We start from the raw sequence: 25,300 nt of genomic DNA, 5'->3' as shown, positions 1-25,300 counted from the left end.
CACTGAGCAGAAGTGCCTTCCACTGAGCTTCCGAGTCCCACATGCCCTGCTGTAATAGCTCCTCTTTTCATGGCTGACACAGGACATAATTTGGGCCAAGAGACACCTTGCAAGTTCACTGCACCTGACAATCTATGATAAGACCAAGTGTTAAAGCAGAAATTTATTAAAACCCATTTATATAGTGTTTTACAGACCAACAAAGAAAGTACAGAGTCCTCAACATTCAGGCAATCAACTCTATTCTCTGAAGTGCATTGTGAGAAGACAAGACTTCTTTGCCCTCATCCCCTAAAAAGATAACTTCTATTTATACTCTTGAAAATGATGCATTTATTACACCACCTCTCAGGAACAATCTCACTGAATCCCAAGCCTCTGCAGAGAGAGAAGAGAGAATAGCAGAGAACCTTCTCCAGAACGCAGTGTCTCACCCAGAGGTGTAGTGCAAGAGACACAGAAACGGCAGAGGCTTCAAGGAGTGTGCGCCCGGTGACGGGGCCAGGAGGAAAGCCTGCGGCCGGCTAGGGTGCCCTAGCTGCGGAGTGTGGCCAGACGGGATTGCATGGCCTCCAGGGCCTCTTCCTCCTCCTCCTCATCTTCTGATGCAGCCATCGCTCCTAAAGGTTCGGGCTCCGGGAGGGCGTCCGTTACCTTACTAGGTGCTTTGCCTAAGGCCCCTATAAAGAAACAGTACACAGGTCAACAAAACATCAGCTTAAGCAGTGGTCCCTCATTTTCTCTGTCCTTCATACCTGGTTCAATTTGACAAGAACAGAATAGGAGCAACAAAACAGCTGTTTTGGTGGGGCTACTATGACAGATGTGCACAAACACCAACTTCTAGTATCAAAGTCACAGTAACTAAAGATTTTGATTTTAAGAACTTTGATTCTGAGGCTCTTGATCTAAATCCCTAAACACTAGTGAATACTTAATTTTCAAGATTCATGAAGATGTCAAATATTCTCTCAGTAAAACTAAATTGTTTCTAAATCATTACAAAACATTTTTCTTGTAGCCTTCATTCCCCCAATAGTTGAAAACAAATAAAAATTGAATCTAGTGAGTTTTGTTATTAAACATAAAACTCAGAAAGTCTAGAAGTGAAAATACAGTTTAAAAGCCTATGAACCATCCCTCATAGATAACTATTATTTTTATTTATCCCCCTGCTAGACTTTTTCAATAGATGTGTTTTTTTAAACAATAGTGTATTTCAGTAACAGTGCTCTCTTCATATATTATGAACATCTTTCCATGTCAATAAATACATCTCTGTGTAACAACTATGACATATTCCATTACCGTAGATGTAACACAATGGACTTAACCAATATTCTATTATTAGGCACTTAGCTTGTTTCAAACTTTTCAATATTATCAATAATACTACAGACATCCTTGAGCTAAATCTTAAATTACTAGAATAAGTTCCCAGAAGCCAATCTGTGAGTTAAAGAGCTTTGCTACTGCCAAACTGCTTTCAAGACAGTCTATACTAGTTTAAGCTCCTGACAGCAGAATATAGGACCAAAAAATTCTTTATCTTTGTATTTTATAAAATATAGTTACAGATATTATGCTTGTTTTTCAAGTAATAACTTGCATAATCTAAAGTAAGAAATGTAGAGGCTTCCCAGGTGGCTCAGTAAAGAAATCTGGTAAAGAATCTGACTGCCAATCAAGGAGACACAGGTCTAGGAGGATCCCACATGCTGAAGAGCAACTAAGCCTGTGCACCACAACTACTGAGCCTGTGCTCTAGAGCCCAGAAGCCACAACTACTGAGCTCTTGTGCCACAACTACTAAAGCCTGTGTGCCCTAGAGCCCATGCTCCACAACAAGAGAAGCCACCACAATGAGAAGCCCACACACCACAACTAGAGAGTCCCCATGCTTGCCACAACTAGAGAAAAGCCTGTGGGCATCAACAAAAACCAAGCACAGCTAAATATAAAATAAATGAAAATTTTAAAAATAAAGTAAGAAATGTGGAAGGGAGTTAGAATCTGAAGAAAAAGCTACTAGTTAATCTTGTGAATGCAAGAAGGATGGCCATAAAAGGAGAGGAGAAAGAGGAAGGATCTTGGGTCATACCTGCGGTGATTTCAAACAGAATTCTGTCAATTTCCATTTCTGCTGCTTCTTCCATTTCTTCTTGATCGTCCATGCTTTCAAAAGTGTCCTCTAACATCTCTTCTATAATCCCAGCCTAAATATAGAATAAACCGTGTCACTTCCCACAACTGTTAAATCCATTCCTCGCAGATGTCCCTGTGGGCCCAGCGCAACAACTGAGCTCTGGTGTCTGTGAGTCCAGTCCACCCTTCCCAGGTCTAAGCCACAGGAAACACCACATGCTGTCTGCCCTCTCTGGAGGAAGCAAAAAGCCAAAGGGAAACTGCTCTCCAAATTTAGTACTAAGGTTGGAGGGGGGCCTCTATCAGCAGAGTTTCACAGAGTAACTCGGACGATAATGCAGCATGTGGGGAACAACCTGCTGAGACGAGAGGGTGCTATCTCAGGAAGCATTTGCCCTGATGTCGCAAATCTATGAGTGCAGGAGTTGAGACACAGTATCAAAGTAGGCTGGAGTCACAGAAGACACTATGATAACAAATACCAAGAGCAGGGTGGGGCTCCATGGAACCCAGAAAAGGCCTGTACTTCAGCAGGTCCAAGTGATAGCTGCTGGCCCGGAGTCAGCCTGACGGGTCTGGTAAGGATCAGTCAATTCACCAAGACCTGAGAGAACTGATAAGTCAACGTTTCTGGACCCAACAAGGCAGTGCCCACACTCCCTACAGTGAGTCCCATGCCCAGCAGCCTGATGCCAGCCAATCAGCCTACTTCATTCTCAAGAGCACAGCCCCACTACAGACACAAGAAAATTGCTCTCTAACACTGGCCAACGGTCCCCCTTGCTGAGCAATGTCACGCGAGCATGAGATCACGTGCGGCAGCTCCAGCCCTTGCTCCACCGCACTCAGGCAGGGCATGACCCTCACCGACCATGCTGAAGGCATCAGATTTAAAGCAAGCCCTCTGTCCTGCTGTCAGACCACTCAGGTGATTCTTAATGTATGAATCTAGCTAGTTCTGTATTCTGCCCATGCTCAGACCCTTTTCCTCCCAACCAAAATGAACCAACAAATTCACATTCAAGGTTATAAGTGGAGCCCTCTGGCCTAGGAGAATGGATCTTACTGCTGGATCAATACATACTAACTCGGTTAAAAGAGCCCAGGGGAACCTGACTCTTAACAGCCTTCCACATCCTGGAGGAGTAAGTGGCCATTCATTTACTCATCCATCCAGCTAGCAACCAGTCATTCACCAAATGTCTGCTTTGTGCCACAGACAGCCCTGGGTCTGGGGACTCATGGAATGAGTAAGACTGTGTCTTTGCCCTTGATGTGCTGGGACCCCAGCAGAGGCTTCCGTTTGCACCTGGAGAGGCATCCTTGTATGAATTCAGTTAATATTATCTACTACATACATGCCTTCCTCCAAAGCTATATTATTTTTAGTGCTTAGAAACTTTTGTGGAAGAGATTCCAGATTCTAAAATCAAGACCCCACCCTCAGATCTCAGTGGCTTATGGGTCAGTGAGCAGGCATGAAGTCACTCGAAGAATGACCGTGTTACCCAGCTCTAGATAGACAGACACCACAACGTGAGGTGAGACACCCATGCATCACTCTCAGAGGATACATCCCACTAATCTGGTTCCATCCTGATCACTGCTCAGGGATTTCTCCTTCCAAAGACCTGGGTTCTGGGCTTTTGATGCTGCCTTTCTTTTCTATCAACTTTCTTCTCCTGGGCCCAGGAGCCCTGTTTACAACCCAAGTTCATACATCAAATGCCCTGGGAGGAAGGGAGGCAGCTTCTCTGCACAGCCACACACGAGGATTCTCAGGCCACGTGCTCACAGCTGTGCGGCAGCACTGGTGGGGCCCGCCTAGCACCAAGTCCTCTGGTGCAGCTCAGGCCTTCGTGCTCCAACCCCAGACCTGTCCTTTCCTACCAAGGCCACTCAGGCAAGTCACCTGGCAACTTGAAGACTCAGTTTCCTACTCCTGTGTAAAATAGGGGAAAAAATACCAACATCTCAAGGTGACTGAGAGCACTCTCCAGGAGAGCGTGTGTGCTGCACCACAGGCGGCTGGGGGCTCAGTAACAGCACCTTCCGAAGCCCTGTCCCCCATCCAAAGGCCACTGGTGCAGGTCCCTGCCAGGCCCTGGTCCTGCGGCAGCAGCAGTTTACTGCTTTCTATTTGGTTCTCAGTTCCTTTATCTGGGCTTCCCTGGTGACTCAGATGGTAAAGAATCCACCTGTAATGCAGGAGACCTAGGTTTGATCCCTGGGTTGGGAAGATCCCCTGGAGAAGGAATGGCAACCCACTTCAGTATTCTTGCCTGGAGAATTCCATGGACAGGGGAGCCTGGCGGGCTAAATCCATGGGGTCACAAAGAGTCTAACACAACTGAGAAACTTTCACTTTCTGGTCTAAGACAGGGGTCAGCCAGCTACAGGCCAAACCCAATCCACTGCCGACTTTTAGAAATAATGTTTTATGAGAACAGAGTCATGCTCATTTGTTTACATATTATCTACAGCTACTTTTAAACTACAAAGTAGAGTTGAGTAGTTACAACAGAGACCTATGACCCAGGAAATAAAAAATACATTTACTATCCAGCCCTTGACAAAAAAACTTTGCCAACCCCTGGTCTTGAACCACCTGCTTCATTAACACTCCTCTGGTACAAACAGAGGAACCTGGGTTTTCTTCTGTTTCCTTGTTCACCTCAGAGCCCATAATCCTGAGCTCCCCAAACTCTACAGACAGTTGCTTCCTGGGTTACCCACCTCCCCTGGAGATCTAGACATACCATTGCTTCTTCTAAGGCAAAATGGCAATCTGACCCAGCCTATGCCATGCTCGGCTCAGACAATTTCAGTGTTAACAGCCTCTGTCCTCCAGAGGACTGGATAAAGACGATGTGGTACATAAATACAAAGGCATATTACTCAGCCATTAAAAAGAATGAAATAAGGCCATTTGCAGTAACATGGATGGACCTACAGAGTGTCATATTGAGTGAAGTCAGTCAGACAGAGGAGAAATATCATATGACATCCCTTATGTGTGGAATCTAAAAAGAAATGACCCAAATGAACATACTCACAAAATAGAAAGAGACTAACAGACTGAGAAAAGGAACTCATGGTTGTTGGGGGGAATGTCATGTACACAGCTATATTTAAAACGGATAACAAACAAAAACCTATTGTATAGCACATGGAACTCTGCTCAATGTTATGTGCCAGCATGGATGGGAGGGGGGTGTGGCATAGAATGGATATATGTATAAGAATGGCTGAGTTCCTTCATTTCACCTGAAACTATCACAACATTGTTAATTGGCTATACACCAATACAATTTTTGTTTTGTTTTGTATTTTGTCCTGGTGTTAAAAAAAAACAAAACCCACAGCTTCTATCCTCAAAATCATTTCTGCCGGGCCACAGTGACCTGTCTGCTCCCGTGCACACTGGCCCAGGCTCTGCCGCTGGCTGATTCCTAGTGCTCTGGAAGAGGACACAGGGTCAGCCCCAGGTCACCTTCATCATCTCTTTGGACAGCTCCCGCATGGTGGCCTGGATTTCCGGGATCTTCACAAGACTCTGCATGGCCTTCATCACTTCTGTGCTCTTCTGTAGGGAACCAGCCACTCGCAAAACGGCTGAAAGGCAAAGATGACAGGATCGCTCAACACAATGTGGCACAGGATGGAATAAAGACAGACAGGCAAATCACAGGCTACTCTAATAAAGTCAGCGGGAGTGGGCGGGCTCCCAGGGCTATTTATGTGCTTGTAGACTGCATGACTGTGCTGGCTGACCGAAGCTGACTTTGCTAAACTGGGTGCTACTTTGGCACCAATAGGTACAAATTCTTCAGGCACACCAAGACTCACACTTGAAGGCCTGAGTCTGACCCTGGGGGAACGAAGCTAGCTAGGAACAACTGTGACATCAGGACAAGTCACACACAGAACAATGTCTCTAGGCCTTGCCAGGGCCAGACTGGAAAAGAGGCTTTAGGCAACGCAAGCAACGCTTCCCACACACCAGCTGATGGATCGCGGCTGCTCTGGGAGGGACCTGCCACTGGTCAACAGGAAAATAAGAGAAAATGTGTGTCAGTGTAAGGTGGTTACAGTTAGAAAAAATTCTCTATAGTCCAAGATCATACACATACTATATATTCTTCTTTTCAATATTTATTTATTTGACTGTGTGGAGTCTTAGTTGAGGCACACAAGATCTTTTGTGCAGCATGCAGGCTTAGTTGCCCTGAGGCGTGTGGGATCTCAGTTCCCCAACCAGGGATCAAAACTACATCCCCTGCACCGGAAGGTGGATTCTTAACCCCTGGACCATCAGGGAAATCCCTATATTCTTTAAAAGAAATCATGGTAGTAACAAATTATGATTTCTCCCCCTTAAGGTTTTTAACAGGTCAAAATAGAGTTGTTCAGTTCAGTTCAGTTGCTCAGTCATGTCTGACTCTTTGCGACCACATGAACCACAGCACGCCAGGCCTCCCTGTCCATCATCAACTCCCAGAGTCCACCCAAACTCATGTCCATTGAGTCGGTGATGCCATCCAACCATCTCATCCTCTGTCATCCCCTTCTCCTCCTGCCCTCAATCTTTCCCAGCATCAGGGTCTTTTCAAATGAGTCAGCTCTTCGCATCAGGTGGCCAAAGTATTTGGAGTTTCAGCTTCAACATCAGTCCTTCCAGTGAACACCCAGGACTGATCTCCTTTAGGATGGATTGGTTGGATCTCCTTGCAGTCCAAGGGACACTCAAAAGTTTTCTCCAACACCACAGTTCAAAAGCATCAATTCTTTGGTGCTCAGCTTTCTTTATAGTCCAACTCTCACATCTATACACAACTACTGGAAAAACCATAGCCTTGACTAGACGGACCTTTGTTGGCCACCCTTCAAATCTGTTCTGAAATTTCATGAGACTTAAATGTTCTGAGAAATACCTTATGTTCAACTGTTCGCTAAAACAGGGCCCCCCAGCTGCTACACAGGGAACCACCACCCATCTACTTCTGTCTGAATCCAGACTCCAGGAAGCTGTAGCAGCTAAGGAAAACAAGGGGCAAGGAAATGGATGACCAGAGAAGTAAGTGCCCATCTGACACACACAGAGTTTTGTGAATTTGCTATAGAAGTAAGAAGTTCACTAGTTGCAGAGAATACTTCACTTCCCTTGCACTCTTAATTTCCTGTGAAAAGGGAAGAGGCAGTATGAAGCATCTGTATGGCTAATTATAATGACATAAAAAAGACAAATTCTAAAGTGTTGAAGTTACTACTGATTGTTGTAAAAAGGTAAATGATGGGAGGAAGAGAAGAAAGGTCAAAATGAAACAAATTCCACATAGTTTTGTTTGAATGATAAAAGTTGGATGTCTACACAGGCTGATGTTTTATCCTAATTTGCATCCTGAGTCCGTATCCAAGAGAGAGTGGCTCTGGGATTGAACATGACATGTGTTTAGTAAACTTTTTTGAAATAGCAAAAATAAATGGAAACAGAAAAACATAGTGTGACAAGTGTTAAGTTAAATACTGAAACATTTCCATTTTGAAAAAGGTATGAATTACTGACTGCTAAAAGAAATAAGAAAAGGAAGACTCAATACAGTGGGGAAAAGATGAAGCAAAGCTAAACTTAGAAACAAAACTGATTCCAACAATATTTAATTTGATAACCAGTCAAGGACTGGTGAAGTGGATTTTTAAAAGGACAAAATAAATGTATATGAACCCTGGAATCTCAAAACCAAAAAGATATGAGAAAAATAAAAGACAGGACCAAATTATTTTTTATGTTACACAAGGAAAAAAAGCACGTTTCAGAAAAAAATTATTTTATAAGTAAACACAGTTATCCCCACAAGAGAATGAGAAAACAAGCCAAAAGCTGGAAGAAAAGATTTTCATCAGACATTTATGATGAAAAAGATTGTGGTCTAACATATAGAAAGAACTCTTAAAGCTTTTAAAGTGTCATATTTACCATCAATGATAAATATCATCTATGTCATATTTATTATCTAATATAAGTATCTATATTTATCATCAATAAGGAAATGAACAACCCAATTAAAAATAGGCAGGATACCTAAACAAGCAACTCAGAGAAGACATACAGAGGGCAAAAAAAGTGCACATAAAAAGACGTTCAACATCCTACGTCATTAGGGAAATGCAAATTTAAACAACAATTAGGTACACGTACACACCTATTAGACTGGACAAAACCCAAAACACTGATACCAAATGCTGGTGAGGATGTGGAGCAATAGGAACTCTCAATCATTGCTGGTGGGAATGCAAAATGGTACAGCCATTTTAGAAGACAGTTTGTGAGCTCCTTACAAAACTAAATATACTCTTAACATATGATCCGACAATAGCCCTCCTTGGTATTTACTCAAAGAAGTTAAAAACTTATGTCCACACAAAAACTTGCACATGAATGTTTACAAGAACTTTATTCATAATTGCCAAAACTCAGAATCAACCAAGATGTGGCTTGCAAGTGAAGAATAATGGATAACAGAGTGTGGGACATCAACACAGTGACTATTAATCAACACTAAAAAGATATGAGCTTTCTTGAAAAAGCATGGAGGAAACTTTTTACGTATATTACTAAGTGAAGGAAGTCAATCTAGGAATTCCCTGGTGGTCCAGTGGTTAAAAATTCACCTGCCAATGCAGGGGACATGGGTTCAATCTCTAGTCTGGGAAGACTTCATATGCCATGGAGCAACTAATAAGCCCATGCACTACAACTACTGAACCCATGTGGCCTAGAGCCTGTACTCCACAACCAGAGAAGCCACTGCAGTGAGAAGTCTGTGCACTACAATGAGAGAGTACCCCCCGCCAGCGGCAATGAGAGAAAGCCCATGCGCAGCAATGGAGACCTAGCACAGACAAAAATTAAATAAATAATAAATAAATATTTTTTAAAAAAAGAAAATCTAAAAGGCTACATACAGTATGATTCCCTCAAAAAAGGGAAAATTAGGGAGACAGTAAAAAGATCAGTGATTGCTAGGAGTTAAGGGTGGGAGGGATGAAAGGCAGAGCACAGAAAATTTTCAGCTGTATACATTTCACAGTAAAATAAGAATCTCCAAAAATAAAAAGGTTAATATTCTACAGAAAACATAGAGCTAGCATTATAAAAGCTAGCTGACATTTAAACTGAGAAAGGTCACAGTCACACAGAGGGGCTTGTGAAACACATGAGCACTTCACGCTTAGAGCGCGCTGTGCTTTGGATGATGGCTATTCTGACTGGCGTGAGGTGATACCTCACTGTAGTTTTGATTCGTATTTCTCTAATAATGAGCCATGCTGAGCATCTTTCCCTGTGTTTATCAGCCATCTGTATGTCTTCTTTGGAGAAATGTCTGTTTAGATCTTCTGCCCACTTTTTGATAGGGTTGTTTGTTTTTCTGGTATTGAGCTGCATGAGCTGCTTGTATATTTTGCAGATTAATACTTTTCATTTGCTATTACTTTCTCCTATTCTGAGGGCTGTCTTTTCACCTTGTTTATAGTTTCCTTTGCTATGCAAAAGCTTTTAAGTTTAATTAGGTCCTACCTATTTATTTTTGTTTTTATTTCTATTACTCTAGGAGGTGGGTCACAGAGGATCTTGCTGTGATTTATGTCAAGAAGTGTACTGTCTATGACTTCCTCTAAGAGTTTATAGTTTCTGGCCTTATTTAAGTCTTTAATCCATTTTGAGTTCATTTTTGTGTATGGTCTTAGGAGATGTTCTAGTTTCATTCCTTTACATGCAGCTGTCCAGTTTTCCCAGAACCAACATACTAAAGAGGCTGTCTTTTCTCTGCTGTATATTCTTGCCTCCTTTGTCAAAGACAAGGTGCCCATGAAGCTTCTAGTAATTTAATATAAAATAAGTATAGTATTTAATATAAAATAAGTCATGGGACTGTAATGTATAGCACAGGGAATTATAGTCAGTAATAATGCAATAACTTTGTAGGATAACAGTTATTGGATTTACTGAGGTGATCAAGTTATAAAGTATATAAATGTCAAATCACTATTCTGTACATCTGAAACTAGTATAATAGTGTATGTCGATTACACTTCAATAAAAAAGAAAAAAAGCCAGTCCTAAGAGGTTACTTACATATGGGCTGATTCCATTTATATAACATTTTTGAAATAGTAAAATTATAAAATTAATGTGGCAGCCAGGATGGGAGGGGAGTTTGGGAGAGAATAAGTAAGTAAGTAAGTAAGTAAGTAAGTAAAGTCGCTCAGTCATGTCCGACTCTTTGCGACCCCATGGACTGTAGCCTGCCAGGCTCCTCTGTCCATGGGATTCTCCAGGCAAGAATACTGGAGTGGGTTACCATTTCCTTCTCCATGGGATCTTCCCGACCCAGGGATCGAACCCGGGTCTCCCACATTGCAGGCAGACGCTTTAACCTCTGAGCCACCAGGGAATGGATACATGTATATGTATGGCTAAGCCCCTTAGCTGTTCACCTGAAACTATTTTTTGTTAACCTGCTATATGCCAATACAAAATAAAAAGTTAGAAAAAAAAAAAATTAATGATTGCCAGATATAAAGAGGGGGTGGGGGTGGGAGGGAAGTGGGCGTGGTTACAGATGTGCAGCATGAGATATCCCTGTAAAGATGGAAACGGGAAGAATTCTAAAGCTTGACTTTATCAATGCCGACCTCCTGGTTGTAATACTTACTTTAACTCTGCAAAATGTTACCACTGGGGGAAAATGGGTAAACGGTATACACAGAATCTCTCTGTATTATTTCTTACAACTCCATGTATGTGAATCTACAATTCTCTCAAAAAGCTTAATTTTAAAAAACCCTCAGAAAAGAGTACATAAAAACAAAGCAACATTATGTTACCATGCTTGCTACAGATACAAATGAAAGACACACACAAATACAAGTTCTGCTATAAATTATAACAATAACCAAATATGGAAACAAAGCAGCTAAATATAGATTTAGCTTCATAATCACAGATACAAAGACCAATGGAAATATTCTGAGTCTGATTTCAATAATTAAAGCAACAAAATTACAAAGTTGTTTCCACTTATCACAGGTTCTTGTGGCAATTATAGCTAAATTTAAATAAATCAGAAAAAATATTTAAAATGGCATCAATCAGATCAGATCAGTCGCTCAGTCGTGTCCAACTCTTTGTGACCCCATGAATCGCAGCACGCCAGGCCTCCCTGTCCATCACCAACTCCCGGAGTTCACTCAGACTCACGTCCATCGAGTCAGTGATGCCATCCAGCCATCTCATCCTCTGTCATCCCCTTCTCCTCCTGCCCCCAATCCCTCCCAGCATCAGGGTCTTTTCCAATGAGTCAACTCTTCACATGAGGTGGCCAAAGTACTGGAGTTTCAGCTTTAGCATCATTCCTTCCAAAGAAATCCCAGGGCTGATCTCCTTCAGAATGGACTGGTTGGATCTCCTTGCGGTCCAAGGGACTCTCAAGAGTCTTCTCCAACACCACACTTCAAAAGCATCAATTCTTCGGCGCTCAGCCTTCTTCACAGTCCAACTCTCACATCCATACATGACCACAGGAAAAACCATAGCCTTGACTAGACGAACCTTTGTTGGCAAAGTAATGTCTCTGCTTTTGAATATGCTATCTAGGTTGGTCATAACTTTCCTTCCAAGGAGTAAGCGTCTTTTAATTTCATGGCTGCAGTCACCATCTGTAGTGATTTTGGAGCCCAGAAAAATAAAGTCTGACACTGTTTCCACTGTTTCTATTTCCCATGAAGTGGTGGGACTGGATGCCATGATCTTCGTTTTCTGAATGTTGAGCTTTAAGCCAACTTTTTCACTCTCCACTTTCACTTTCATCAAGAGGCTTTTGAGTTCCTCTTCACTTTCTGCCATAAGGGTGGTGTCATCTGCATATCTGAGGTTATTGATATTTGTCCCGGCAGTCTTGATTCCAGCTTGTGTTTCTTCCAGTCCAGCATTTCTCATGATGTACTCTGCATAGAAGTTAAATAAACAGGGTGACAATATACAGCCCTGACAAACTCCTTTTCCTATGTGGAACCAGTCTGTTGTTCCATGTCCAGTTCTAACTGTTGCTTCCTGACCTGCATACAAATTTCTCAAGAGGCAGATCAGGTGGTCTGGTATTCCCATCTCTTTCAGAATTTTCCACAGTCTATTGTGATCCACTCAGTCAAAGGCTTTGGCATAGTCAATAAAGCAGAAGTAGATGTTTTTCTGGAACTCTCTTGCTTTTTCCATGATCCAGCGGATGTTGGCAATTTGATCTCCGGCTCCTCTGCCTTTTCTAAAAACCAGTTTGAACATCAGGAAGTTCACGGTTCACATATTGCTGAAGCCTGGCTTCGAGAATTTTGAGCATTACTTAACTAGCATGTGAGATGAGTGCAACTGTGTGGTAGTTTGAGCATTCTTTGGCATTGCCTTTCTTTGGGATTGGAATGAAAACTGATCTTTTCCAGTCCTGTGGCCACTGCTGAGTTTTCCAAATTTGCTGGCATATTGAGTGCAGCACTTTCACAGCATCCTCTTTCAGGATTTGGAATAGCTCAACTGGAATTCCATCACCTCCACTACCTTTGTTCGTAGTGATGCTTTCTAAGGTCCACTTGACTTCACATTCCAGGATGTCTGGCTCTAGGTCAGTGATCACACAATCGTGATTATCTGGGTCGTGAAGATCTTTTTTGTATTCTTGAAGATCTTCTGTGTATTCTTGCCATCTCTTCTTAGCGAAATGCAATTCCCTGAGAGCAAGGGCCCAGGGGAGCAACACACTCACAAAAGCCATCTTAAACATGGCCATTATAAGCAGAATGAACAGTTATAAGAAAATACGGAGTCTTACAATGATGTTTCACAAAGTTAAGTTAAAGTCACAAAGTGTCCAACTCTTTCTGACCCCATAGACCATACAAACCATGGAATTCTCCAGGCCAGAATACTAGAGTGGGTAGCCTTTCCCTTCTCCAGGGGATCTTTGCAACCCAGTGATCAAACCCAGGTCTCCCACATTGCAGGATTCTTTACCAGCTGAGTCACCAGGGAAGCCCACTACAGGGATAGATAAGGCTTAAGATTCCAGAGGGCTGATTACCTCCAGCCACTCTCACCTAATGCCAACCATGGGCACTCACACTACACTTACAGCTGAGTAAAATAAGTATTCGTATGAATAATGACAAAAATCAACTATAAAACAAATGGAGACAATCAATTCACAAAGGAGATGTTTTTTACCCTTTAAAATTTTTCTGTTTATATTGTATTTTGTTTGTGCAAAGGAAAAATATTTCATATGAAAATGATGAAGCGCTACAGAATTTGAATTTATAAAGTTTTGTCCCCATTAAACTCTTAACTCCCCATTCCCCTCTCCCTCCACCTCTTGGCAACCACCATTCCACTTTCTCTATGATTCTGACTATTCTCCATACCTCACAGAAGTGGAATCACATAGCATCTGGCCTTTGGTGACAAGCATACTGCACTTAGCATAACGCCTTCAAGGTACCCAAAGTTGTAATGTGTCAGAACTTCCTCCTTCTTTTTTATATTTTAAAAATTTGGCTGCACCCTGCAGCATGTGAGATATTAGTTTCCTGAACAGGAATTGAACCATCGCCCCCTGCATTGGAAGGCAGAGTATTAACTACTGGACCACCAGTGAAAGTAAAAGTTGCTCTGTTGTGTCTGACTCTTTGTGACCCCATGGGCTATACATATATATAGTCCATGGAATTCTCCAGGCCAGAATACTGGAGTGGATAGCCTTTCCCTTCTACAGGGGGTCTTCCCAACCCAGAGATCGAACCCAGGGAAGTCCCCAAAACCTCCTTCCTTTTTAAGGCTGAACAGCAGTCCACTGAACTATATATACCATGTTTTGTTTATCCACTCATCCTTCAGTGGACAACTGAATTGTCTTTACCTTTTGCCTGTTATGAATAATGCTGCTATAAACATGGATGTAAAAACATCTGTTTGGAGTCCCTGCTTTCAATTCTTATCCAGAAGTGGAATTTCTGGACCATATGATAATTTTGTTTCCCGCCCCATCTTCTTAGCTTCTCTTAACTTTCTCTCCCAACCAAAACATACTCATCATCTGTCTTTTCTGCAAGAAGCTGCTGTCAGAAAGTAACACTTGGAAAACATCTAATCATGACAATGTATTAATAGCTGACAGGGCTTAATACACCACCCCTCCCAAGGACATCTGCATTTGAAAAGAGAAACATCTTAAGGAGAAGAAATGACTTCATCAAATGGTGGCTTTTCAAACAATAACAGGCTCAGGGTGGGATGGGGACATGGGAACTCATGTCACAGTATTTCTAGTTTTCTCTTTTCTCACTCCCAAAATGTAGATGTCCCTCTCCCTCTCTATTCTGGGTTCTATTAACAGTTACCTTCTCTGTTGTATTTAATTTGCTAACAGACAACATCCAACTATAAACCCCCTCAACAACCCTCCCTGGGGATTCCTCCGGCCAGGCACTGTGCTGAGGTGCTGGGGAAGCAGGGCGACCTGCACAGAGCCAGTCTGGACAGCCCCAAGTAGAGTCTTGTCTCTCTTAGGCCTGCTTCTCCCTCCTTCTGGGTTTCCAGAGTCTTTAAATGCCCTGTGCTCTTTCTGGGTTCAGGGTTTGGAGCACCTTAGGCTTATTTCTACCTTCACCACATTCACTTATTTGGCATCCAGAGCAGTTCTCCAATGTCCTCTCTCCCACTCATCCTACCAGACTAACCCAGCTGGGCCCTGACCATCCCCTCTCAGGTCCCCTGGCCTCCTGCCTGGCTGCACCTGCAGTTGTGCTCACAGTCCTCGATGAGGCTCTCTCCTGTCTAGGAGATGAAGTCACCACCCTCAGCTGAGCGCTCCAAACTCTGACTGCAGATTACCTTTCCAGCCTCACCTCCCACTCCCCTGTCAAGCACTCGTGTCACACTGAATCAAGGGCTGTTTGCTAAGCACAGTCTGAACTACTTCCCCTGTGCCTCCAGGCCCCCACTCCTCTACCCGGATGCCTCTAGTTCTCCCTCAGAGCTCTGCTTCTGCACCCCCACTGCAGCTGATCTGCAGGGCCTCCACACTGGAATCTGAAAAGCCCTGCTCTCCTTACAGCTGTCCCAACTGTCTTCTTTACCTCCCTGCTCATCCTTTTCAGCCATCCTTCTCCCTTGCGCCCAGGTACCCCAATCTCCCAGAACTACTTCCTTCAGGGTTCAAATACATAGTTTTTTTGGCCCTAGGGCCTTCACACAGGTCACTGACACTCTGGTTGGAATAAGCCCCCCCCCTTAATTACTCATCCTTCAGATATCATCAGAGACTGAAAGGAGCCACCCTTGAGTGCATTTCCCTTTTATAGTCTCCTAGTGCTCATTACAACGTGCATTTATAAATACCCATTTACTTACTAAGTTTATTATTTTATTAGGTATGCTTCTTTTTATTAAATTTATTTATTTTTGCTTTTTACTCCAAAACTAGAGGCCAATGACTGTCTTTACAGTTCATTATTTTATGTCTGGTGCCCCAAAATATATCTGGCATATAATAGTGGCTAAAAGAAATGGATTTATTACATGAATTATAATTTTTCTCTTTGTAGCTTAAGCTACCTGCCTGAGAAGACTGCAGAAGCTTCTTATGAAACTCATACCTAATCCAACCTCTCCACTCTCTTACCTCCCTCTCTCGTAAAAAGAGGAAAGAGATAAGGAAGAAAAGGGTGGTGGGGAGAAGGCGCTCTGAGAAACAACGCAAGGAACATAAAAAAAATTTTTTTAAGCTATTAAGGAGGTAGGGAAGGAATGGACTAGGAGTTAGGGTTAGTAGATGCAAACTATTACATACAGAATGGATGGAAAACAAGGTCCTACTACCATATGGCACAGGGAGCGATATTCAATGTCCTGGGTAAACCATAATAAAAAAGAATGTATATTTTAAGGCTATCAATAATAAATATTATATTCATAAAATAAGAAAATGATATTTTTCAAATAAAGATCAGAGAACTCTTTTCCAAAAATTAAAATTAAGACAGATAAAATAAATTCAAGAAAAGAAATAAAAAATAGAGAAAATTTAGAAAGTGTGTTCAGAAGGCAGAACACAAAGACAAAATTGATGATGGTAACAAAAATTATATTTAGAACCCACACATATAGCAATTACCAAGGGCCAGGCACTGAATTAAGCCTCACAACTACCCTATGAGGAAGGTACTATTATTATTTCCAAAGTGAAAACAGGAAAGATTAAAAAAAAAAATTATAAAGGATCAGCCCAGGAAATCTAGCATTTGACTAAAATCTTTTCCTATCAGAAAGAAACAGAAAATACAGTGGAAATGAAATGATCATATTAACATACCCGAGACTTGAAAGACCAAGGAACACAAAGGATGGAACTCTTTGTCTTTTAGAAACCTGTGTGGAAACATCTGCAGAAGAAACTACATGAAGTCTTGGATTCTCAGGGGGAAACATAGGGTGAAGTTGGGGATATGGATGAAGTAAGGCTAGCCAAGATGCTTGGATGGGCATATTAGTTTTGACATACCCATTAAGAATGAGTGGAGATGCCAGCTATACCCTACAAGTCAGGCCTGAAGATAAAAATCTGGAAATCAATGGCGTTTAAAGGCACGAGGTTAGATGAGCTCACCTACAGGGAGAAAGGAAAGATGGAAAAGAGGAGAGGAGCTAGAAAAGAGTATTTTAACATAAGTATCAAATAGCAAATATTTTACTTTGCAGGTGTGATAAAGCCACAAAGACTATATATTTGAAACAACAACATATGTTGTTATGGGTGTATATTTAAAGAATAACAATAACCCTGTATACGAGACAGCAAAAGAGACACTGATGTATAGAACAGTCTTTTGGACTCTGTGGGAGAGGGAGAGGGTGGGATGGTTTGGGAGAATGGCATTGAAACGTGTATAATATCATATATGAAACGAGTTGCCAGTCCAGGTTTGATGCACGATACTGGATGCTTGGGGCTGGTGCACTGGGATGACCCAGAGGGATGGTACGGGGAGGGAGGACGGAGGAGGGTTCAGGATGGGGAACACGTATATACCTGTGGCGGATTCATGTTGATATATGGCAAAACCAATACAATATTGTAAAGTTAAAAAAAAAAAAAAAAAGAATAACAGGCTCTTGACTACGCTGTTTGTGTGTTATGTTCACTATTGGAAGTACATGCTACAAGAGAAGAGATTTTTTTCATGTAGATTAGTGAATATTTGTGAGCTGTAATTCCTTGAAAAGATATTTTGGATTCAGTATATAGGAAGAAAAGGTGAACAGAAGAGCGTGATCAAGCCCACTAGTTCCCAGAGACATGTTATAACATTTCTCAAAAATTAAAAAGTCTGACAAGGACTGATGAAAAGGTTCAGAAAAAAGAATCCTCATCTGCTGCTGGTGGGAATACAAATTAGCCTCTTTGGAGAGCAATTTTGCAGTTCTAGTAAAATTTAAACCCAGCTATTTTTAATGCAGCAATTCCACTTCTGAGGATATAACTGTCCTAAAGAAACACATGTGCAAAAGTGAAGACATTCATAGCAGCACTGTTAGTAATAGTAAAAACTGAGAAAAGCTTAAGTATCCATCAATAGGGAAAAGAAAAATAAAATGTGATACATTCAAAGGATGCAATACCACCTAGGAGTTAAAAAATATATATTTATCATCTCAAAAATACTCATCATTAAGTTGGTATGGTAAATAGCATACCAAAATATATTATTATATGGGTATATTTCAACCTTAACAAAGATAAATGGCAAACAAGGCAGAATGAAACACAAAATATAATACCATTTTTATATATTTTAATAGTTATGATAATGGTTACCTCTGGGGAGACTGAAAGAGAAGGGAATGGGGTTGGAAAGATGTATCAGAGAAGCTTCAAGTTTAGTAATACTGCTTTCTAATATAACAACTGAAGCAAATATAATAAAATGTCAAATTCTATTGGTTCTGGGTGTTAGGTACATGTGAAAGTCACTCAGTCTATCCGACCTTTGTGGCCCCATGGATATATAGTCCATGGAATTCTCCAGGCCAGAATACTGGAGTGAATAGCTGTTCCCTTCTCCACAGGATCTTCCCAACCCAGGGATCGAACCCAGGTCTCCCACATTGCAAGTGGATTCTTTACCAGCTGAGCCACCAGGGAAGCCCAAGAATACTGGAGTGGGTAGCCTATCCGTTCTCCAGCGGATCTGCCTGACCCAGGAATCGAAGCAGGGTCTCCTGCATTACAAGTGGATTCTTTACCAGCTGAGCTACAAGGGAAGCCCTTGTTAGGTACATAAGCATCCAATATATTATCTTTGCAACTGAGGAGAAGAGTCTATGTGTGCTATGCTATGCTAAGTCACTTCAGTCGTGTCTGACTCTGTGTGACCCCATAGACGGTAGCCTACCAGGCTCCCCCATCCCTGGGATTCTCCAGGCAAGAACACTGGAGTGGGCTGCCACTTCCTTCTCCAATGCATGAAAGTGAAAAGTGAAAGTGAAGTCGCTCAGTTGTGTCTGACTCTTAGCAACCCCATGGACTGCAGCCTACCAGGCTCCTCCATCCATGGGATTTTCCAGGCAAGAGTACTAGAGTGGGGTGCCATTGCCTTCCAGTGCCTTATTCACAGGAAGAGAAAACGCAAAATAAGCTAAACATTTTCTGATGTTGATCCACTAAAGGAAATGCTGAAACACTTTTAAATAATCTTATTATGGTCAATTGAACACGTACCTTTTCAGCTGGCTGCAGAAAAAAACAGAAGTAAATATGAAGCTTTCACTGATGGCTGTAAAGTGTATTTAGTTTTCAAAATAACAGTAAGATTACACTGTTTCTCTCTGGTACTGAATACTTGGCTTGTCCAAAAAGCATATATGTAGGTTATTTATCCAATATTTAAAAAGCCTAAATACATCACTTTAGGGCTGAAATAACACAGTTTTTAAACGTTAAGAAGCTACAGTACAAATAGCTTGTCTTATTTTTTTTTAACTCTTTCTCAATTCATGGATTATTTTCTTCAGTATCTGGAGAAAGAAACTGATATATTCACTATTAGGCATAGTAAAAATAAAAACTCACATCCAAATGTTAAAATTGAACATAAAGAAATACTTTCAGAGCCAAATACAACCAAATAATGAATCAGGCACACATGTGGCACCAGCCTCTACACTGAAACATTCAAGTCTTCTAATTCTTGAATGTGATGTACTCATCAGAATAGTAACTGACAGAGTTGAAGATGCTGTTTGTTTTTTTTTTCTGGCCACACGATACAGCTTGTGAGATCTTAGTTCCCAAGACCAAGGCTTGAACTTGGCCCTGGCAGTGAAAGCATGAGGTCCTAACCACTGGACCACCAGGGAATTCCCTGAAGATGTTCTTTAGTGGAAAAATTTCCCTGTAATTTCAGAGTCTGTACTCTGTCAAATTATCTGACAGTCATTTGCTGCCATTCATTCTCAAAGAACTCTAGTTCTGGGTTAGGATTTCTTCATTTAGCCAAAATTAAGTAAGAAAAGAAACCAACTGGATGTAAAATGTAACCTATGCCTCAAGCTGTCAGTGACCTGGAGACAGATGCCTGTGAAAGATGGCAAACCATATTATACTGGATCCTGAAAGCTGAATAGATTAGTAGGTTTCTTCTTAGATATTATGAGTTTAAAAAAAAATTAAGTCCATATGTATGCTAAATACCTAACACAAGGCCGGCAGGTTCCTAAGATGTAAGAAAGCCTTAGGCTGAGAGCCAGAGATGAGGCAGAGAAGGAAGGGAGTAAAAGCCAAAGCCAAGCTTAGACTATTTAGAATCCTACTTGAGGCAGCTCTGGGTCCAGGACAGAGGAAGCTCTTTCTTTGTCCTCCCTCTAAGGCCTGGGCCCACTTCTTATTCCTAGGACCCAACCTTCAGGTCATTTTTCAACACTGTTCACATGAGGAAATAGTCTAAATTCTAAATGAAGTAGGTTAAGCTGTAGACGTTCCCATTACTTCAACAACACTGGCAAAAGAAAATCAATAACAGTAAAATAAAAATGAAAATAGTAAGTATTATTTTGCATTCGTGTAACTCCCCACCTAAGACAATATAAAGAATAAATGCAAAAAAAAAAAAAAGAATAAATGCCAGAACTGAGACTGTTCTTCCTATTCAAGGAAACTAGTGTTAGGATATGGCAAGAGCCTCAGTTAATGAGGTGGTTGTAAGAACTGCTGTCTTACCCAGCTGGTTCTTCATCCCCATGAGCACGGAGTTCATGTGCGCTTTGGATGCATAGAGCTTGCTCACGGCCTTCCTTGACCTGATCATCTCCTTGGCCAGAACCACACAGACATCCTTCTGACCCTTCTTGGCAGCATCTTTCACAGATCGTTTCACTTTTTCTTCTTCTCTTTGGATATCTAAATTTAGAACAGAACACAAAACACCAAAAGATTAAGGGTAAACCAGGAGATGGCATCACTGACTCAATGGATGAGTTTGAGCAAACTTGGGGAGATACTGAAGGACAGGGAAGCCTGGCGTGCAGCATTCCATGGGGTCGTAAGGAGTTGGACATGACTTAGTGACTGAAGAACAAGGAGACTTACTAGCACTGAAATCTGTTCTCATTGTGATCTAAATGTGTCAAGTAGGAAACAGGAGGATATAAACCAAATAAAAATAATAAATTATTTCTAATATTATTTCCAATATCACATTAAAGCAATATAAGTTAAACAGAAAAATAAATCCTATTACACCAGACAAAATTTCAAAACTGCTTTTGCAAGCCCATTCTAACATCTGTTGGTACTGGTATTAAGGAACCTGCAACCTAAGGAAAGCCTGAACATGCTAAAATTATTACAAAACAGCATGATGACTTACTGACATACATCATGAAATGATCATGGTTAAGTTTAGTTAACATCCATCATCTTATACAGATACAAAACACAGAAAAACATTTCTTCCTTGTGATAAGAACTCAGGATTTACTCTCTTAACAGCTTTCATATATAACATACAGCAGTATTAATTATATTTATCCTGTCATACATGACATCCCTAGTGCTTATTTATCTTATACTGGAAGTTGGTACCTTTTGACCACCTTCATCCAATTCTCACTCCCTGCAAACTCGACCTCTGGTGACCACAGATCTTATCTCTTTTTCTATGAATTTGCTTGTTTGTGGTTTTTTGAACTATAAGTGACCTATAGCACTATGATAGGTCCTGGTGCACAGCAGAGTGATTTGGTGTTTCTGTACATTACAAAATGATCACCACAAGTCTAGTTACCATCCATCATCATAAAAGATATATTATTATTATTGATTATATTTCCCACTCTGTACATTTCATCCCTGTGATTCATTTATTTTGTAACTGGAAGTTTGTACCTCGTGATCTCCCTTATCTGTTTCATTCATTCCCCTGCACCCCTCCCTCTGACCACCATTTGCTCTCTGCTTCAATAACTGTTTCTGTTTTGCTATGTTTGTTCATTTGTTGTTTTTTAGATTCCACATATATGTGAAATCATATAGTGTTTTCTTTGTCTCACTTCACTTAGCATAATTCCCTTGAGGTCCATCATACTGTCACAAACAACAAGATTTCATTCCTTTTTATGGCTGAGTAATATTCTAGCATATATATGTATACACATACAAAATCATTAGCTATTCATCTATCATGGGTACTGAGGTTGCTTTCATATCTTGGCTACTGTGAGTAATGCTGCAGTAAACATAGGGATGAATGTATCATTCCAAATTAGTGTCTTTGTTTCTTTTGGGAAAATACCCAGACATATAACTGCTGGATTATATGGTAGTTCTAGTTTTTTGAAGAACCTCCGTGCTGTTTTCCAGTTGCTACACCAATTTACGTTTCCATCAATATTGCTCAAGGGTTCCCCATTCTCCCCATCCCAATCCAACAATTTTTATTTGTTGTCTTTTTAATAATAGCCATTTTTCACAGGTGTGAGATAGTGTCTCACTCTGGTTTTGATTTGCATTTTCCTGATGATTAGTGATGCTGAGCATCTTTTCATTTGTTTGTTGGCCATCTGTATGTCTTCTTTGGAAAAATGCCTATTCAGGTTCTCTGCCCATTTTTAAAATCAGTTTTATTGCCTATTTGAGGTTTTTTATGTTTCTATATAACTTTGAGATTATTTGTTCAGTGAAAAATGCCATTGGAATTCTAATAGGTACTGAAATCAATCTATAGATGACTTGGAGTAGTATGGTTATTTTAACAATATTAGTTCTTCAAACTCATTCACATGGTATAGCTGTTCGTGTCATTTTCAGTTTATTTCATCAACATCTTAGAGTATTCTGAATACAAGTTTTTTACCTCCTTCATTTGATTTACTCCTAGGCACTTTATTCTCTTCGATGCAATTGTAAATAGAATTGTTTTCTTAACTTCTCTTTCTGATGGTTTGTTGTAAAAAAACATAAGATTTCTCTATATTAATTTTGTATCCTACAACTTTACTGAATTCATTTATTACTTCTAATAGTTATTTGGTGGTGTCTTTAGGGTTTTCTATACATAGTATCATGTCATCTTCAAAAAGTAACAGTTCTTCTTCCTTGCCAGTTTGGATCATTTTATATCTTTTTCTTGTCTGATTGTGTGGCTAGGACTTCCAAGGCTATGTTATATAAAGAGCGCAAAAGTGGGCCACACTTGTCTTGTTCCTGATCTTAGAGGAAATGCCTTCTTTCAGCTTTTCACTCTTGAATATGACGTTGGCTGTAGCCTTTATTATGTTGAGTTATGTACCTTCTCTAGTCTCTTTGTTGAGTTTTACATCATAAATGGATGTTGAATTATGTCAAAAGTTTTTTCTGTATTTATTGAGATGACTGTATGATTTTTATTCTTCAGTTTATTAACGTGGTATATCACAATGTATAATTTGCATAAACTGAACCATCCTTGCATCCTTGGGATAAAATGCCACTTGATTATGGAGTATAATCCTTTTCAATGTACTGGTGAATTTGGTTGCTAATATTTTGTTGGGAATTTTTGCATCTATGTTCATCAGTGATACTGGCCTGTATTTTTCTATTTTGTGTGTGATATCTTTGTCTGGTTTTGACATCAGGGTGACGCTGGCCTCAAAGAATGAGTTTGGAAGTTTTCTTTCCTATTCAAATTTTTGGAATAGTTTGAGAAGGACAGATGTAAACTCTTCTTTAAATATTTGGTAGAATTCACCCATGAAACCATTTGGTCCTCAACTTCTGTTTCTTGGGAGTTGTTTTCTTGCTGATTTAATTTCATTACTGGTAATAGGTCTATTCATATTTTTTATTTCTTCTTGATTCAATCTTGGAAGACTCTATTTCTAAAAATTCACCCATTTCTTCTAGTAATCTGTCCATAGTAATCTCCTCTAATTCTTCGTATTTCTCTAGTGTCAATTTTAAGTTCTACTTTTTCCTTTCTGATTTTATTTTATCTACTAGGCCCTCTCTTTTTCTTGACGAGTCTAGCTATGGACTTTTAAATTTTGTTTATCTTCTCAAAGAACCACCTTTTACTTTCACTGATCCTTTCTACTGTTCTTTAAATTTTTCTATTTCATTTATTTTTGCTCTGATCTTCTTTATTCATTCCTCCTACTAACTGGGTTTGCAAGTTGTTTATCCTAGTTCCTTTATTTGAAATTTTTTTCTTATTTCCTGTGGTAGGCTTATATTGCTATAAACTTCCCTCAGAACTGCTTTTGCTGTATGCCATAGATTCTGGATTGCTGTGTTTCCATTTTCACTTGACTCCACATAATTATTTTTTTTCTTTTCTTTTGCTGCACTGCATGGCTTGTGGGATCTTACTTCCTCAACCAGGGATCAAACCTGGGCCCTAGGCGGGAAGAGTACAGAGTCCAAAACACTGGACTGCCAGGGAGTTCCCTGACTCTAAGTATTTTTTGGTTTCCTCTTTGAGTTCTTCAGTAACCCACTGGCTTTTGGGTAGCATACTGTTTAGTCTCTATGAGTTTGTGTTTGCAGTTTTTTCCCCTTTGTAGTTGATTTCTCATAGTATTGCAGTCTCATAGCATTGTAGTTAGAAAAGATGGTTGATACTCTTTTGATTTTGTTTTGTGGTCTACTGTGTGATTTATCCTGGAGAATGTTCCATGTGTACCTGAAAAGAATATGTATTCTGCTTCTTTTGGATGGAATGTTCTGTAACTATCCAATAGGGTTTGAAATAAAGAGGTGTGAATTTCCAATTTTGTTCTTTTTCAATGTTTTTTTTTTTTTTTTTTTTGCTCTCTGGAATCCCTTGAGATCCCATATGAAGTTTAGGATAGATCTTTTTCCATTTCTTCAAAAAACTTTATTGGGATTTTGATAAGGATTGCATTGACTCTATAGATCACGCTGAGTGCTATGACATCTTAACAGTTAATTATTCTAATCCATGAATATAGGATGTCTTCCCATGTATTTATGCCTTTAATTTCTTTCAGCAATATCTTATAGCTTTCATCATAAGCCTTTCACCTCCTAGGTTAAGGTAATTCCTAAGTATTTTATTTTTGGTACTATTATAAATGGCACTGTTTTCTTAATTTTCTTTTCCAGCTACTAGCATACAGAATAATACAACTGATTTTTGTTTTGTATCTTGCTACTTTGCTAAATTCATTTACTAGTTCTAATAGTTGGGTTGTGAAATCTTTAGGGTTTTATACATGTAAGATCACATTACTGGCAAACAGATAATTTAACTTCTTCATCCACAATTTGAAAATCTATCCTGGATAATGTACCTTGTGCACTTAAGAATATATATTCTGTTGTTGTTGCATTGAATATTCTATATATGTCTGTTGGATCTAGTTGATTGTTGTGTTGTTCAAGTCATCTTTGATCCTTACTAATTTGTCTGGTTGTTATATATCCACTTTTGAAAATGAGTTATATTAAAGTCTTCAACTACTGTTGTAGAATCTACTTTCCTTCATATATTTTAACCATGTGTCATTAGGTGCATAGATGTACGTAACTGTTACATCTTATTGTGTTAA

At 40.2% G+C, this 25,300-nt stretch overlaps 1 protein-coding gene across 1 annotated transcript in view; it reads right to left on the bottom strand.

The window, feature by feature from the left end:
- Window positions 1-148: 148 nt before the first annotated feature.
- The window catches only part of LOC102411355 (charged multivesicular body protein 3), a 43,727-nt gene continuing 18,575 nt past the window's right edge, over window positions 149-25,300 (bottom strand). Inside the window, exons 3-6 of the mRNA XM_025261162.2 lie at window positions 20,469-20,648; window positions 5,639-5,760; window positions 2,102-2,216; window positions 149-680 (exon numbers count right to left, since the gene is read on the bottom strand). Of these exons, the coding sequence (XP_025116947.1) occupies window positions 535-680; window positions 2,102-2,216; window positions 5,639-5,760; window positions 20,469-20,648 (563 nt within the window). The 3' untranslated portion in view covers window positions 149-534. The remainder of the gene's footprint in view (window positions 681-2,101; window positions 2,217-5,638; window positions 5,761-20,468; window positions 20,649-25,300) is intronic.

Source organism: Bubalus bubalis, chromosome 12 (genome assembly GCF_019923935.1).
Source record: "Bubalus bubalis isolate 160015118507 breed Murrah chromosome 12, NDDB_SH_1, whole genome shotgun sequence".
Taxonomy (NCBI): domain Eukaryota; kingdom Metazoa; phylum Chordata; class Mammalia; order Artiodactyla; family Bovidae; genus Bubalus; species Bubalus bubalis.
Note: the sequence above shows the minus strand (reverse complement) of the source record. Positions and strands in the feature narration are given on the sequence as shown.